A 17,666-nucleotide genomic window follows, 5' to 3' on the forward strand; every position below is an offset into this window, starting at 1 on the left:
GTTTGCCTAGACTCTCAAATACATTTTAAAATGTTGTTAAATAACTAAGGGCTATAGCCAACAAATGTTTCACAAAGTGAAATAGAGTGAGCATGATGAACATAAATTTAAGTAATGTATATTAAAGAGAGCCCCCCTCCATCACTTCACTTGGATTTGAACAAAGAGACTTTCCACTGAGGTGGGAAGTTGCTAAACCCCTACCCAAGCTACAACCAACACCGAAATCATATCTGAGTAAAAATCATATGTGATCAGATTCTTCTGCTAATATTTCAAGAAAGGAGTTGGATCTAGAATTAAGATCTTCTCTGTATTATCTCAGCTATTCCTGTATGGATAGAAGACATAAGTAGACTCTGTGAGAAGGACCTAACTAAGAGGCCAATCTCTTGACACAGTTTACAAGCCCCCTAAAGGTTATGGCAGAGTCTGCCTGGAAAATGATAAATATGATACACAATCCTTCCATTCCTGAGCTCTGATAATAATTATTATCATGTGCTGTCAACTCCATTCACACTTATGGTGGCCTCTTGCAAGGTTTCCTATGTAGAGAATAATCAGAAGTTATTTATCATCCCTTTCTTCTGGGGTCATCCTAGGAGGGTACACTTTTGCCCAAGGCTACACATGCTGGATCCATTCACAAGAGACACCGTGGGAAATCCAACTCACAACCTCTTCGTCTGCAGCCAAGTACATTAACCACTGAGCTATCTAGCCCTGAAACAAAAAGGCACAGCAGGCATGACATCTTCATCCTTCATGGGCCACCTATTCCTCAAATGGGAATTAATCCTCCTGATGCTACAGCTCGTTTTATTCTTTATTCTTTATTTATTTATTAGATTTATACCCCGCACCATCTGGCAACCAAGCCACTCTGGGCAGCTAACAACACGAAGACAAACAACACAATATTAAAACACAATAAGAATAAAATAATATAAACATCCATCATTTATTTATTTTTATTTATTTATTCCATTTATACCCTGCCTATCTGGTCATTGCGGCCACTCTAGGTGGCTTACAACACAAAATATAAAACAAATATATATATAAAATAGTTTACACAATTGGAAAAATTTTCTACAAAATGGAAAGAAAGACAAAATAAATCATAACAGAAAAGGAGGGGAAGAAAATTAAGAATTAACTGGGGGGGATACAATAAGATACAATAACTAGTAGGATAAATTAAAACAGATGGCTATAAAGATGCTAGAAAGGATGATGAAATGATGGCAAAAAGGATGATAGAAGGGAAGCAGAGATAACAGCAACTTAATGCTCAGGGAAAGCATGACGGACAAGCCAAGTTTTCAATGCTCATTTAAACCCGTCCAATGAGGGTGCCGGGTGTATTTCCCTGGACAGATTATTCCACAGGTGGGGGGCAACCACTGAGAAGACCCAACTTCTTGTTCTTTTCCTCTGGGACTCCTTCAGGGTCAAGGCCCTTAACCGCCCTGCCTGTGAAGAAAGGGTATTACAAAGAGATCTGACTGGGAGCAGGCATTCTGCTAGGTACTAAGGTCCTAAACCATTTAGAGGTTTAAATGTTATCATAATAACCTTGAGGTCAATACAGAAATGAACCAGTAGCCAATGAAGGGCGTCCAGAATGGGGGTGATGTGCTGAAATTTCTTCAAGCCGGTTATTAATCTGGCCGCCAAATTCTGACCGAGTTGTAGTCTCCACATCAACCTCAAGGGTAGCCCTACGTAGAGAGCACTGCAGTAGTCTATTCTTGAGATTATGAGAAATGAATAATTGCTACTTATAGGTGAGAAATAAAAAACAAATGAACACAACAAGACTAAAAGGAATTGACAGAAGAGTATCTTAAACATAACATTTCAGTGAGAGCTTTTTTTATTTCCTTGTTTCTCAAGCTGTAGATTACTGGATTCATTAGAGGAGGAACCATGGAATATAATATAGTCGTTGCCAAATCAAGATATAATGGAGAATTAGTGGAGGGCTTGATATAAACAGAACATACTGTAAACACAAATATGGAAACTACAAGGAGGTGGGGTAGGCAAGTTGAGAAAGCTTTCTGCCTTCCATGCATGGAGGGGATTTTCAGCACGGCAGTGAAAATATGCATATAAGTCACAAGGATGAAAAGAAAACAGCCTCCTGCAAGCACAGCACCTAACAAAATAAGCCCAACCTCAATTAGGTACAAATCAGAGCAGACAAGTTTCATTAATTGTGGGATTTCACAGAAAAATTGATTGACAATGTTGGAGCAAAAAGGAGCTGCAAAGGTTCCACCAGCGTGTAAGACTCCATGAAGAAAGCCACTGGTCCAAATAGTAGCAGTTATTCTAAGGCAGACTTTCTTGTTCATCAACATCTCATAATGTAAAGGATTGCAAATAGCCACATACCGATCGTATGCCATAACTGTGAGAAAAAAGAAATCAGATGTTGCAAAGAAAACATAAAAAAGCACTTGAGCCACACATCCAGAATATGAAATGTATCTAATATCCATAAGGGAATTTGCCATGGATTTGGGGAAAATGACTGAAACCTGCCCCACATCTTGTATGGCCAAATTCATCAGAAAGAAGTACATGGGATTATGTAAATGGCGGTTGGTAACTACTGCAGAGATGATGAGAAGATTTCCTCCAACTGCTACCAGGTAATACAAAAGGAAGACAGTGAAAAGTGAAACCTGCATCTCACAATCCTTTGAGAATCCCAAGAGAAGGAATTGTGTGAGAGAAGACAGATTTTTTAAGTTTCGTTCCTTAAATTGCATTTTGCCTGCCTGTGGAAGGAAGCAGAAGGACACAAGTTAAAAAGAGTAGCCATATTACTTACAATTCTTAGTTGTTTTGTTACACTTGTGGTGTCGTCTTTTGTTATTTATCCATGATAATAAACTGATTTCATCCAATGCTATGATGAAATTAGTGATCAGGAGATATTAATTTACCACTGCCCCGATGTGAACAATAGTTCCAATGTGTGACCTGGCAATATAGTTTTGTATACTGTACAATACTGTTTTGTAGAATAGATCCTCAGGAGTTCTCTTTTTAAATCATCATCTGCAAATATAGGTATATTTCCCAATAATTTACTAACTGATATGAAACCAGATCACATCACCTCTGTTTCATTGTTTGTCAACAAATTCTGTGGATGAGTCCTGGGAACATTTTCTTACAGTTCTTCACGTGATATTTAAATTGTTATCTACACTGACAAGACACTTTATTCCCTCAGAATCACATTGATGGCAGAAGTCACACAGAACTAGACTTAGACAAGAACTAGACAGGGGAAGTTGTTTTCATCAATTTCAAATATTCGGAAGATATACCTATATCTAGAGATGACAATTTAAAAAGATAACTCCTGAGGATCTATTCCACAAAACAGTGAACAGTACTTTCTACTGTTTAAGAAGAAAAATAAATAAGAAGTCTAAACTATATAGCTCCTGAAACTCTGACAACTGCATGAGAAGAAATGTTGACAAATATTGATGAATTAATCCAGTCTTGCTTCTTACCAACAACGCTTTTTCAGAGTGTATGATATGCTAGATGACTGCCCAGAAATTGAAGCTAAATCTAAGGAAGTTGGATACTCTTTGATTTCCTGTTTTAGAAGAGAGGGTAACCTGTTCTGGATGGAGTTACAACCTCTTCAAAGGAGCAGATGTGTAGTATGGGGATACTCCTGAGTCCATTTCTCTTACAAGGCTCATAGGAGGTCAGGTTGGACCTGACTAAGGTACTTGACATGGGACTGTCCTTGAAAGTGACATAGATGCTGCAGCAAAAGTGGTATGTAACAGCTTGACTGCTTGCAGGAATAGCTTTCAGAAGCTATAGATCAGGCTTGTCCAACGTGCGGCCCGAGGGCTGCATGCGGCCCAGGCCGGCTCATAATGTGGCCCAGTGCAATTTTTTATTTTTAAAAAAATTCCAAAGATTCAAGTTACACTGCCGGCACTTGCGGCCAGAATGCGGCTGGGGCACATCACAACGGGGGGGGGGGGAGAGGGAAGGAAGGAAGGAGCGGGAGGGGAGAAGAGAGGGGGCAGTGTGACTGCATTGCGCCATTGCCGGCAATAGGTTGACCCCCCTCCCAGCCCCATAATGCCACCGGAGTTGAAGCTGGCAGCCTCTGCTGTCTGAGATCGCAGCTGCCGATAAGCGCGCTTGGAGCGGGGCTGCAGAGGATTGCTAGGGCTGCCCCCCCATGCGGCCCAAAACAAATGTATGTGCGGCCCAAACCAAATTTTCATCTTCTAATGTGGCACAGGGAAGGTGAAAGGTTGGACACCCCTGCTATAGATGCTGATCCAATGCAAATCCCATCCAAGTACCAGCTTCCCCCTCGCCACTGCAGAGGTAAAAGAAATGTGAGGGCAATAGTAAGATTAGCTGAACACATTAAAATATTTATATATCACCTTTCATGGCTCTATTAAAGTGATATATAAAAAGAAAGCAAGAAAGCAAAATGTGTGATAGAATATTTTTATGGAGAACTGAGAAAATCCAAAACTAATAAGGTAGAAAATACTTACTATTTTCATGTATATTTCTTAGCTCCAGACACACTTGACATCTTCCACTGACCATCAGTGCTTGTGCATAGCATCTCACCAGACAAGAGCTTGTTACTGCAGAGAGGAGGCTTCTTAATACTGCCTTTGTGTCCCTAGAGATGTGCTGTTATAGAAATCCCACAGAGCTCCAAAGCACAAATGTTCAAAGATGAAATTATTGCCTAGTATGTACTCATGATAAGCCGTGGCTTCAGGTAGCTTCCTTTGTCTTTCTGTATTCAGCCAAAAAGAGTGAAGTGAAATACGGTGGTATTACTGGATAAAAAGGACTGAGGGAAGTTCATGGATATTTGTCCAAAGTAAAGTGAAGGATGAGAAGGTGGAATTCCGTGATTGTGACAGGCACACAGAAGTGACTGAGGTGACACAAAGACAAGATTGATAAAAATGGAAAGAAACATTAGGTAATAAATTTCACTTTACAGACTATGTGCAGCTCTTTGCTATTTACTTACCGAAATAGCTTTCATGAACACTCTTCTAAGGGTGTTCTAAAGAAGTAATTCTCATGTTTGTGGTAAATCACATTTTAACAGTCTGAGCCAAAAGAGGTTTCATCCAAAATAATGTCTCCACTGCAGATTAAACATCCTCACTGACCGAGTGTTAGCAGCTGTCCCAGACTCCGCAAGAGGTGTTTCCACTCCTTCACAGGTGAAGACCTCCTTAATGGCCTCCAGCATGAACTGTGAAGAAGGAGGAATTGGCAGGGAGAGGCTAGGGAAGCTGCAAGGCATTATGGAGTGGTAGTCTCTTTGCTAACTAGTTTCTGCCTCTTAAAAAATTATTTTTTCTCACCTCACCATTTGGAAATTTATTGTCAATAAGCACTAAAGAAAAAGACACAAAGTGTGTTAGATTCTATATTGGCAAACTGGTCTGTTCTGTTCTTTCGAACATGTCCTTTCCTATAAGTGCTTTCTATCTCCAAAAGTGTTTGTTTGTTTGTTTGTTTGTTTGTTTGTTTGTTTGTTTGTTTGTTTATATACCACCCATCTAGAACATGTCTACTCTGGGCAGTTTACATATAACATAAAAATAAACTAAGGTAAAATCCAGATTAATCACAGAGTCCAAGAAAGGAAGAAAAGAAGTAAAAGAAGAAAGGGGGAGAGAGAGAGAGAGAGAGAAATGGGGAGATACACTAGGTAATGGCTGTAGGGAAGGCCTGCCTGTATATCTGTCTTCAAGTTAGTCTTGAAGGCCCTCAGCAAGGGAACCAGGTAGATCTCTACAGGTACAGTGGATATAAAAAGGTTACACACCCCTGTTAAAATGTCAAGTGTCTGTGATGTAAAAAAATGAGACAAAGATAAATCATTTCAGAAGTTTTTTCCACCTTTAACGGGACCTATGAACTGTACAACTCAGCTGAACAACAAACTGAAATCTTTTAGGTGGAGGGTCGTAAAAATAAAAAAAAAAATTGAAATAATATGGTTGCAACTGTGTGCACACCCTTAAACTAATACTTTGTCAAAGCACCTTTTGATTTTATTCCAGCACTCAGCCTTTTTTTGGGTATGAGTCTATCAGTATGGCACTTCTTGACTAGGCAATATTTGCCCACTCTTCTTTGCAAAAATGCTCCAAATCTGTCAGATTGCAAGGGTGTCTCCTGTGCACAGCCCTCTTCAGATCACCCCCACAGATATTCAATTGGATTCAGGTTGGGGCTCTGGCTGGGCCATTCCAAAATGTTAATAATCTTTTGGTGAAGTCATTCCTTTGTTGATTTGGATGTTTGCTTTGGGTCCTTGTCATGCTGAAAGATGAATTTCCTCCTCATGTTCAGCTTTCTAACAGAAGCCTGAAGGTTGTTGTGGGTTTTTCGGGTTCTTTGGCCATGTTCTGAAGGTTGTTCTTCCTGGTGTTTCACCAGTCTCTGTGGCCGGCATCTTCAGAGGACTGGAGCAGGAACTCAGTCCATGCTCTGTTGCTGTTTGTTGGATAGTTGAGTATTTATAGCTGTGGGAACAGCTTTTGTCTTTTTTTCAGGAGATAGGGTGATCAGCCTGTTTTGTTGTGATAAGGGGGTAAGAGATTATCTGTCACTTTGATTGATGATTGTCCTTAGCTGGTCTTTTTTGTGCAATGATCCCTGGTCCTTGTGGCTGGGTAGAATTTGTTGACCTTTTGCAGGCTGTATTATTCAGTATTGGGAGCTGGTCCGTGTTTAGTTTTAGGCCTTCTTCCTTTTTGTTGAAGTTTTGTTGATGCTTATGGATTTCAATGCTTCCCTGTGCAGTCTAACATAATGATTGCTGGTGTTGTCCAGTACTTCAGTATTTCGAAATAGAATTTCATGTCCAACTTGTTTTAGGGAATGTTCAGCTAGTGCTGATTTTTCCTGAAGGTTTTGTGCCAATATTGACTGGTATTTGGAACTGTTCATAATTCCCTCTACCTTGACTAAGCTTCACTGTGGGTATGATGTTCTTTTGGTGATGTGCAGTGTTGGTTTTTGTGCCAAACATATATTTTGGAATGGCCAAAAACTTCAACCTTGGTTTCATCAGACCATAACACTTTTCCCCACATCTTTTTGGGAGACTTCAGATGTGTTTTTGCAAAATTTAGCTGGGCTTGGATGTTTTTCTTCATAAGAAAACACAATATGAGATGAATTGATAATCTAAGGGAAGTCACAGAATGTCTCTCTCTCCATTGCTACTTCTTGCCTGCTTTGTCCCCTTGGTGCCCTGCTGGGTGCTCTGCTCTCTTCCCCCCCCCCACACACACACTTTTTATCCCTACAATACAGGAAATGGCAGAGTGGCATGTTTCTTCAATCCTGTGTTGAACATCTTTCGAGCAACAAGAGATGAAGCCTCATGGAACTTTGCATGAAAGCTCAGCAACAGAACTGGAATGGTGGATGACTCGTGATGGGAAAGGACAGGTGTACATAAATATGTTCTTGTGATTCAGATCAAAGTGAGGTTTGGTAAAGTAGAACTTTGTTTTGTTTTATTTATAACCCGCCCATCTGGTCTATTCGACCACTCTAGGAGGCTTAGCTATACTAAGCTCACTTAGCTATAATGATGCACAGTAAATGTTACACATATAGCTGCAGTTGCACACAGATGGGTTAGGTTTACTGCAGTGATGGGTGCATGAATGGAGCAAGTGAGGCAGGAGCCAGACCATTAGAGGGACAAATGGGATCAGTTCTGCCCCTTCCCCTGCAATGAAGTGTAAGATCTGGTCTTCTGTTATCTGGACCTATACTACCTTTTTCAGTTAAGTGAAAGCTCCAGTCTTTCAGCCAGCTAAGTTTAATTCTGGATTTGTTTACTACTTAAGCTATCTAGGCTGGATAACATCCCTTTCTCTTTGCCCATAGACCTTTCTTTATTTCCTTGTTTCTCAAGCTGTAGATTACTGGGTTCATTAAAGGGGGAACCATGGAATATAATATAGTCATTGCCAAATCAAGAGATGGTAGAGAATTAGAGGAGGGCTTGATATAAACAGAGGTTACAGTAAACATAAATAAGGAAATGACAATTAGGTGGGGTAGGCAAGTTGAGAAAGCTTTCTGCCTTCCCTGCACAGAAGGAATTTTTAGCACCGTAGTAAAGATTTGTACATATGTGACAAGCATGAAAAGAAAGCATCCTAATGCCATAACAACACTTAAAAAAATAATTCCAACTTCAATAAGATACAAATCAGAGCAGGTGACCTTCAATAACTGTGGGAGTTCACAGAAAAATTGATTGACATTGTTGGAGCAAAAGGGGGCTGCAAAAGTACCACCAGTATGCATTGCTCCATAAAGAAAGCCGCTGATCCAAACAATAATAATTATTTGAAGGCAGGCTTCTTTGTTCATCAGCATCTCATAGTGCAAAGGATTGCAAATAGCCACATACCGATCATATGCCATAATTGTAAGAAGAAAATAATCAGACACTATAAAGAAGGTATAGAAAAGCACTTGAGCCACACATCCAGAATATGAAATCTGTCTACTACTCATGAGGGAGTTTGCCATGGATTTGGGAAAAATGACAGAAACTTGTCCCACATCTTGTATGGCCAAGTTCGTCAAAAAGAAGTACATGGGACTATGTAAATGGTGATCAGTAGCTACTGCGGTGATTATGAGAAGATTTCCTCCAACTGCGACCAGGTAATAAACAGGTAATAAACAAGAAAGACGATGAAGAGAAGAACTTGCTGCTCATGAACCTCAGAGAATCCCAAGAGAAGAAAGTGTGTGAGAGAAGACTGATTCCTTAGGTTGTGTTCCTTAAGAACCATGTTGCCTGGCTGTGGAAAGAAGCAGAACCACATGTGAGGAGAACAGCTTCGTTACTTGCAATTGCTAGAATTTTTGTTTTTACGGTGGTTTAACCTATTATCCTTCATCAGTGTTAGTAAACAACTAAACATGTTTTCAGAAGTTACAAAATATTGAGTACAATCATAAGTAGAATCAATAGACATGCACACAATCAAAATAACATAATTGCAGACGGAAGGCTTGCAAAAACTGGTGCATCTTCAACTTTGCCTTTAAATTTAATTTTTAGTGCATGGTGGGAACTGATAACTACATCCAGGATATCACTACATCAAATAGACATGTGAGGCAAAAGAAATATATACTAATGGCCCAAAGAATTTTTAAAATTTACCTGTGTGTTGCAATTATAAATATCTCACCTTTCATGGTTGTGAGTGTTTAAGATAGAGAAAGAAAACATGATAGTATAATATATGCTAGAACATATTTTTTTGCAGCAAGAACAATTGAGAAGCCCCTTAAGATATCACGTAGAAATAACTTAGTTCTTTTCTTCATATATTCCTCTCACCTTCAGATGGATCTTCTCTTCCACTGATATTCAATATTGATGTATAATATGGAACCACAGAGAGAAACTAATATATCCATCTTCTTTTGGCCAGCAAATAGTATTCCAGAGAGGGGATCTGTTCATACTGTATTCTCTTGGTGCCCCTAGAGATGTGCTCCCATGGGAAGTCATCATAACTCCAAAACATGAATCTTCTAAGATGAAATTATTGGCCAATATGTAGCAATGATCTACCTTTTCATTACTTACCTTCTTCTGTTTCTAAAGGCTGCCGATATCCAGCCAGCCAGAAGAAAAGGAAAAATGGAGAAATGCCTGGATAAATACAGTATGAATGAGAAATGTTCATAGATAGCTATCCAATTTAATATGAAGGATGAAAAGCGGGAATTTTATTATTGTGAAAAGCACAAAGAAGTCACTAATACTATATAAAAGCAAGACTAGTAAAATGAAAAGCATTTTCATTTTACTGACTATGTGCTGATCATTGCTCCCTTGAATGAACTTCAGAAAATAGAGCTGTGCCACATACCATTTTTCCTTGACAGGGTCTTATTGCAGATTTGACTGCCTCTCTATTGATTCTTCTTGCTTGCTTTCTCCTCTTGGTGCCCTGCTGGGTGCTCTGCTCTCTCCCCCACACACACACACATTTTTATACCTGCAGTACAGGAAATGGCAGGATGGCATGTTTCGCCACTCCTGTGTTGAACATATTTTGAGCAATAAGAGATGAGGCCTTGTGAGGAGGTTCGCTGTCTCCTTTAGGTGGCGCCTCATTTTTGGTGGGAAATAACAAGGGCTGAGTCTTAATAACTTTAACATTCTCAACTTTATTGTCTCCCACATCCACCAGCACGTCACTTAAAGGCAACGTCGGTTCCAACTGAGGCAACAGGCCATTACTGACATCAATTAAACTTTTGTTATAGTCCCAGGGACTTAACAGTGTAGCACCCCATATCGCTCCTTGGGCTCCAATTGCAGGGGTGGGGCACTCTTCATCGCACAGATCGTCCCACAACATGAGTGCCTCACCGACCCCCTTTCGTCCGGTCCTTCAGGAAAAGGTGTTGTCGGGTTCTCTCGCTCCCGCTGTAACTCAGCCTCTTGCGGAGCCACGATGACAGTCCATTCATGGGCTATAATACGTCTGGGTCTCTCCCCCTCAGCAGCAGGGTCAGGTAGCAGTCCTCCGATCTTTAAGTTAGGGAAGTCCCTCAGAAGCCCTTGATGTCGAACTCTTTCAAACACCTTCCGTCTCTCCTCTTTCTTCTTTCTCTAATACTCCTCCACCACCATACTAAATCAGACCACCCCCTCTTCAATTTTATACTCTTCCCACACTGACACTTCTTGCTCCTCCCACTCCCCTTCAGCCAGACATATCTCCGATTTTCCCGCCCTTTCCTCAACTGTCAAAACCTTTCCCTTTCCATCAACACTTTCAGTCACATCCTGATGTTTCCCTTCTTTTCTATTTGCCTCCATTTTGTCCTCTGCAGACGGCTCTCTCTCTCTCTCCGCACCTTCACAGGCCTCATTGAACTTTGCATGAAAGCTCATCAACAGAACTGGAATAGGGTATGATTTATGGGAAAGGACAGGTGTACATTCATATTTTCTTGTGATTCAGATCAAAGTGAGTTTTGATAAGTAGGACTTTACTTAGCTATAACAATGTGCATAAGTGTTACACATATAGCACAGTTGCACACAGATGAGTCAAGTTCACTGCAGTGATGGGTGCATGAATGAAGCAAGTGAGGAGGAGCCAGACCATTAGAAGGACAAATGGGATCAGTTCTGCCCTCTCCCCAGCAATGAAGTGTAAGATCTGGTCTTCTGCTATCTGGACCTATACTACCTTTTTCAGTTAAGTGAAAGTTCCAGTCTTTCAGCCAGCTAAGTTTAATTCAGGATTGATCTATTACAGAAGCTGCCTAGGCAGGCTGATAACCCTTCCTATTTGGCCACATCTGGAGTCCAGAGGTTCTGAATAGGTGAGTTTTAGGGGGATCCCTGAAGCTTTGTGTACCATCCCTAATGCCCCCTGGAGTATCAGATCCTAGTTCTAATTGTTCTCAATTAGCTAGTCCTAGTCCTAATATAGCACTAGTCCACACATGCTATATTAAGGTTTCCTGGGCCTTGTTATCCAGCTTCAGATTCCTCAAACCACTGGATCCTGGGTAGGGAACAGGAGGGATGGTTCCCATTTGCCCAACACAATGGTGCAGTTTACATCTCATGGAAACATGAGCTGATGTTGGATGCTAGTTGTTCTACAAAGTGTTCCTATAAATTTCTGTCTTCATTTCTTTCTTGTCCCAATTGTGAGTATAATTTATGTGCTGTCTTCTGGCTTTGAAGGAGGAATGAAGGTTTTGAGAATTCACTTAGCACCACCATCTGATTCATATTTGAGATGGTGTGATGGCCAGCTATCCTGATTCCTATGCATTCTTCTTCTGATGTTGCAGGAAAAGAATTGGACCTACAATTAAGTAAGGTTTTCTCTGTACAATTTGTCTGAATAGGCAATATAAGTACACTGTGTAGGCAGGACCTAAATAAGCAACCTGTCTTGTGGCACCATCTACCAACACTCCTAAAAGCCCAGGTGCAACCTGTCTTCAAAGTGAAAGACAGCTCTAGTAATGGGGAAAAAAGGCACAGGATCATTTCTTCCTTCTTCCAAGGCCACCAGTCCCTTTATCAGAAATGAATCCTCCTCCATCATACCTTCCCTGCTTTACCTGTCTTTGATCCAACATATATTTATGCTGTCTTCTTTGGGCTTCAAAACAATACTAATATTAAAGAATGTTATGGTTTGTACATCTCATGTTTTAAATAATGAAAACATTTATACCTAAATATCTAGGTGAATGTGGATGTAATTGAAAAGGATCGCCAGAGACTCAAATTAACAAAAAGTATTACAAAAATGTAGGGACGTGGTGGCGCTGCGGGATAAAGACCAAGCAGTCGTAAGATTGAATCCACCCGACGGAGTGAGCTCCCGTTGCTTGTCCCAGCTCCCGCCAACCTAGCAGTTCGAAAGCATGCAAATGCAAGTAGATAAATAGGGACCACCTAGGTGGGAAGGTAGCAGCGTTCCGTGTCTAGTCACGCTGGTCACGTGACCACGGAAGATTGTCTTCGGACAAAACGCTGGCTCTATGGCTTGGAAACGGGGATGAGCACCGCCCCCTAGAGTCGAACACGACTGGACAAAAATTGTCAAGGGGAACCTTTACCTTTACCTTTATTACAAAAATTACAAAAAAATTGTAGTACTCTGAAGTCAGTATTCAGGTGTCATACATTTGATCTTGGGAGTAACCACAGCTCTCTGTGTGTAAAAGCTATTGCAGAACCTGGAATTGCAAAAGAAGACCTAAGGAATGGTTCTTGATGGATGACAGATACACAAAGAGGTCACCTGTGTTGAGCAAAGTTAGTGAGGAACCTTTGAAGAATATCTTAAACCTAAGACCTTGGATACAGCATTTCTTATTCTTTTGTTTCTCATGCTGTACACTATTGGGTTCATTAAAGGGGGAACCATGGAATACAATATAGTCATTCCCAAATCAAGATATGATGGCGTATTAAAAGAGGGCTTGATATAAACAAAACATCCTGTAGATATAAATATGGAAACCACAATGAGATGGGGAAGGCAGGTTGAGAAGGCTTTCTGCCTTCCCTGCAAAGATTGAATTTTCAACACTGCAGTAAAGATGTACACATAAGTCACAAGAATGAAAATAAAGCAACCTACTACAGCCACAATACTAAATAAAAGGAATCCAACTTCAATTAGGAACAAATCAGAGCAGGCAAGCTTCACTAATTCAGGGATTTCACAGAAAAATTGATTGATAATGTTGGAGCAAAACGGTACTGCAAAGGTACCACCAGCGTGTAAGACTCCATAAAGAAAGCTGCTGATCCAGACAGTAGCAATCATTTGAAGGCAGGTTTTCTTGTTCATCAACATCTCATATTGTAAAGGATTGCAAATAGCAACATACCGATCGTATGCCATAACTGTGAGAAGAAAGAAATCGGATGCCAGAAAGAAGACATAGAAAAGCACTTGAGCCACACATCCAGAATATGAAATTTGTCTACTTTCCATGATGGAATTTGCCATGGATTTGGGGACAATAACTGAAATTTGTCCCACATCCTGTATGGCCAAGTTCATCAGAAAGAAGTACATGGGATTATGCAAATGGTGGTCAGTAGCTACTGCAGAGATGATGAGAAGATTTCCTCCAACTGCAATGAAGTAGTAAACGAAGAAGACAATGAAGAGTAAAACCTGCAGCTCATGAACCTCTGAGAATCCCAAGAGAAGAAAATGTGTGAGGGAAGACTGATTCCTTAGGTTTGGTTCCAAAAGATGCATGTTTCCTGTCTGTGGGAGGAAGCAGAAGGACACGAGTGTATGAAGAGCAGCCACATTATTTGCAATTGTTTGTAGTGTGTTCTTTTATTATTTATCTGTATTTATAAACTGGTTTCATCCAAAGTTGTGGTCAGATATGAGTACAGAAATTATACAGTATAATACTACACAAACACACTTTAGGAATCAATATTTGCTACACTGAACAACACCAGGAAACCTTGCAAAATTTTTGAGGATGTGCCACGTCTGTTCCAATCATGTTACATTGAAGCTCGTAAGTAAGCTGCTCCAAAATTGTATAGGAGTTTATAAGTAAAGGTAAGCAGGGACGTCGTGCTGCTGTGGGCTAAACCGCAGAAGCCTGTGCTGCAGAGTCAGAAGATCAGCAGTCATAAGATCAAATCCACGTGACAGAGTGAGCTCCTGTTGCTTTGTCCCAGCTCCCACCAACCTAGCGGTTCAAAAGCATGCAAATGCAAGTAGATAAATAGGGACCACTTCGGTGGGAAGGTAACAGCGTTCCATGTCTGCCCATGTGACCACAGAAGATTGTCTTCGGACAAAACGCTGGCTCTATGGCTTGGAAACGGGGATGAGCACCGCCCCCTAGAGTCAAACACGACTGGACAAAAATTGTCAAGGGGAACCTTTACCATTTTACTAAGTAAAGGTAAAGGTTCCCCTTGACATTTAGTCCAGTTGTGCCCGACTCTCATCCTCGTCTCCAAGCCTTAGAGCCAGCGTTTGTCCATAGACAGTTTCCATGGTCACGTGTCCAGCGCGACTAGAAACGGAACACTGTTACCTTCCCACTGTGGTGGTACCTGTTTATTTACTCACATTTAAATGCTTTTGAACTGCTAGGTTGGCAGGAGCTGGGACAAGCGACGGGAGCTCACTCCATAACATAGTTTTGATCTTACGACTGCTTGGTCTTCTGACCTGCAGCTCCACCACGTCCCAATTATTAGGAGTTTTTACACTAATATTAAACCCTAACCTTTTGTCAATAATTTAATATTAGTCTTATTATACATGAAAATTCTGTGGAGATGTCATACAGGCACATTTTTATCTTGAAGCTTGAAATTTGAAGGAAAATAATCCCAACGTTTTCTACCATCCTACTAACAAATAAAGCACATCACATCTACATAATTACTGTACATGCTTTGGATTTTTTTAAAAAAAAAAAGTCCAGTGTCAATAGGAAATAGATTTTTATTCTTAGTGTCTGCATTTTCTATCCAAAACTAGACAAAACAAAGAGAACAAACTCTATATTGTAAGGAGCTGAATCCTAGGGCACATTTTTTCACAACTTTTCAGGTGACAATGAGGAAAAGCACTTACCTTGTAGGTCTAATTCTGCATGAATTCTGCCACCAGGAGTGACTCTGAGGGGGATAATGTGTCTTGCCTTTGTAGATGATGGTTAAAATGTGAACTCCTAAGGATATATCCCACCAAGCAGTTAAGAGCAAAAGGCCTGATACTTTAAGATGAAAAAAATTAGAATCATGAAGTCTAGAATCTGTAGTACCTGAGGTATGATAATTCCAAGGATGCCTCCTATGAAAGGACACAGGATAACTGTTACAATACAGGCTTCACTGGGTAATAGGTCTAGCTTGAATACTTATTTATTTATGTATTTATTTTAATTTGTACCCCACCTATCTGGACTACCAGACCACTCTAGGCAGCTCTTTTATAATGGTTATGATGATGATGTTGCTAATATCATTCTATTTCTCCAAATCTATGGGAGAGGGTGCCTCAGTAGAGGCTCTGCAAATGCAGAATGGCATCTTTGGTTTCATGTTTAGGAATTGATTATTTGGTCTGGGTGGGATCTGCCAGGTGTGTACTAGGAGGATACTCCTGAGACTATTTCTCTTAGAAGGCTTACATGAGGTTCCAGGCTTTGAGTGCCTGGAACCATCTTGAATTGACTTGTCATTTCTGACCATTCTGGATGAGGACAATCTGATTATGGTTCACAACCTAGTCACCTTCAAGCTAGACCACAGTACAGTAAGTGACTTTTCATAGGGCTGATCTAGAATATGAAATAAGTGAAGCAGCAAGAGCAGTGTGTGACATCAAGACTGTTTACGGAAATACCTTTTAGGATCCATATGACAGTGATTATAAAAGAATCATACCAACTGCAAGTGCACATTAAGTGCAAGCTGTTGGTGATGACCAGCAAAGCCCTAGATGGGTCAGTATCTGGATATTTAAGGAGATCCTCTCCCTGTATGGACCTGCCTAATGATTAACATCTCCTGGGGAGGCAATAGAAGTGTGAATACGCAGAACAGCCAACACATTTTTAAATGTATCTATGTGTTAGAATTACTAATATATCACCTTTACTGATTCTACATGTCTGAGCCAGGAGAAAAATATGTGGGAGAACATATTTTTGTAGCAAGAACAACTGAGAAACTCCTGAAATAGTAAAGCAGAAATTACTTACAATTTTTTCAAGTATTCCTCTCAGCTTCAGATGCATATTTTCTTCTACTGATAGTCAATCTTCATGGGTAAGATATGTGATCAGCCAGAGATACCCTTTTATACATTCTTCTTCTTTTGAAAAGAGTTTGTCAGTGCAAAGAGGAGACTTATTAAGATTCCCTTGTTGCCCCTTGAGAAGTGCTCCAATGGGAAACCATCATAACTCAGAAGCACAAACTTTCAAAGATGGAATTATTAACCAATATGTATCAATGATCAACACTAGTTTTAGATAACTTCTTTTGTCTCTAAAGGTTGCCTGTATTCTGCCAGAGAAAATGAAATGAAAGATGGAGATCTGTCTGGATAAATATGAATGAGGAATGTTGATAAGATAGCTATTCAATTTAATATGAAGGATGAGAGGGGGGCTTATTATGATAGGCACACATAACTAATGACTAATATTATGTAAAAGAAAAGTTGGCTAGAAGTTCACTTTGCCTGCCCAGTCCGGAATAACGAGACAAGACTTTGGTTGTTTTGGGGGGTTTTCGGTCTCTTTGGCCATGTTCTGAAGGTTGTTCTTCCTAACGTTTCACCAATCTCTGTGGCCGGCATCTTCAGAGGACAGGAGTAGCACTTTAGGAAGAACAACCTTCAGAACACGGCCAAAGAGCCTGAAAAAAAACCCACAACAACCATTAGATCCCAGCCGTGAAAGCCTTCAGGAATAAATAGAAAAGACTTTATTAACTTATTTATAACTTGGATTTCCCCTTTCACAAGGGGGCCTACCATAGTGTAAAAACTGATCTGTAATCAAAGTCAATCTTGACCTTTTGGTTCACATCTCACCCAACTGAGTTCTTATTCCAAAAGTGTGCTGCCTACCGTACAGCACACTTTTGTGTCTCTGATAGTTGTACCACCCCAAGGTCAGCCCCACTTGAACCTCCGGACCCTAAGTGCTCAGCATCCCTGGGGTCCCCAGCTTCCCCTCCTCTCAGCTAAACCTCTGTTGCTCCCATTCTGAGGGGACGGGTACCTTGCACCCGTTGGGTGCCCTCTTCGAAACTTAGCTAACCCTGATCCTTTTGCACTACTCACCATTGTGACCTAACTAATAAACTGTTTATTATGACTTGCCTATGGCCGCCCTCACTGGTAAGAATGGGATGGGCGAAAAATCATTGGCACTCAGGACCAATTTGAGTGCCAGCCAAAAATTTGCACCCAGCCCTGAAACAACCAGCTAATGTCATTCTTAGCACACAGGGTGGTTGAGTGGGCCGATGCAGCCAACAAACAGGAAGGGCAATCCAG

At 40.6% G+C, this 17,666-nt stretch overlaps 3 protein-coding genes across 3 annotated transcripts; all 3 read right to left on the bottom strand.

Annotated features, from left to right (window-relative positions):
• Position 1: 1 nt before the first annotated feature.
• Positions 2-4,019, bottom strand: LOC140708086 (olfactory receptor 14A16-like). Its single transcript, XM_078378068.1, has one exon. It carries the CDS (start codon positions 2,784-2,786, stop codon positions 1,827-1,829), a length of 960 nt encoding a protein of 319 aa, XP_078234194.1. The 5' UTR covers positions 2,787-4,019; the 3' UTR covers positions 2-1,826.
• A 1,148-nt stretch (positions 4,020-5,167) lies between these two features.
• Positions 5,168-10,082, bottom strand: LOC110070329 (olfactory receptor 14C36-like). Its single transcript, XM_078378231.1, has 3 exons — positions 7,965-10,082; positions 5,412-5,443; positions 5,168-5,299 (listed from the first exon to the last, which is right to left on the bottom strand). The coding sequence occupies exons 1-3, from the start codon at positions 8,683-8,685 to the stop codon at positions 5,168-5,170; spliced, it is 885 nt and encodes a 294-aa protein (XP_078234357.1). The 5' UTR covers positions 8,686-10,082.
• A 2,829-nt stretch (positions 10,083-12,911) lies between these two features.
• LOC110070330 (olfactory receptor 14A16-like) lies at positions 12,912-13,871 on the bottom strand. Its single transcript, XM_073003631.2, has one exon. It carries the CDS (start codon positions 13,869-13,871, stop codon positions 12,912-12,914), a length of 960 nt encoding a protein of 319 aa, XP_072859732.2.
• Positions 13,872-17,666: the final 3,795 nt, after the last annotated feature.

Source organism: Pogona vitticeps, chromosome 6 (genome assembly GCF_051106095.1).
Source record: "Pogona vitticeps strain Pit_001003342236 chromosome 6, PviZW2.1, whole genome shotgun sequence".
NCBI classification, from domain to species: Eukaryota; Metazoa; Chordata; class Lepidosauria; order Squamata; family Agamidae; genus Pogona; species Pogona vitticeps.

Bases quoted from the DNA above. Each gene is read 5' to 3' on its own strand.
- LOC110070329 (XM_078378231.1), bottom strand. From the start codon at position 8,685: ATGTACTTCTTTTTGACGAACTTGGCCATACAAGATGTGGGACAAGTT. The intron at 5,444-7,964 runs GTCTATGGGCAA...CTTTTTCTTTAG, and splicing joins AAACAAGGAAATAAAGAAAG to TGCTTATTGACAATAAATTT. The intron at 5,300-5,411 runs GTGAGAAAAAAT...CCTTCTTCACAG, and splicing joins ATAAATTTCCAAATGGTGAG to TTCATGCTGGAGGCCATTAA.
- LOC140708086 (XM_078378068.1), bottom strand. From the start codon at position 2,786: ATGCAATTTAAGGAACGAAACTTAAAAAATCTGTCTTCTCTCACACAA.
- LOC110070330 (XM_073003631.2), bottom strand. From the start codon at position 13,871: ATGCATCTTTTGGAACCAAACCTAAGGAATCAGTCTTCCCTCACACAT.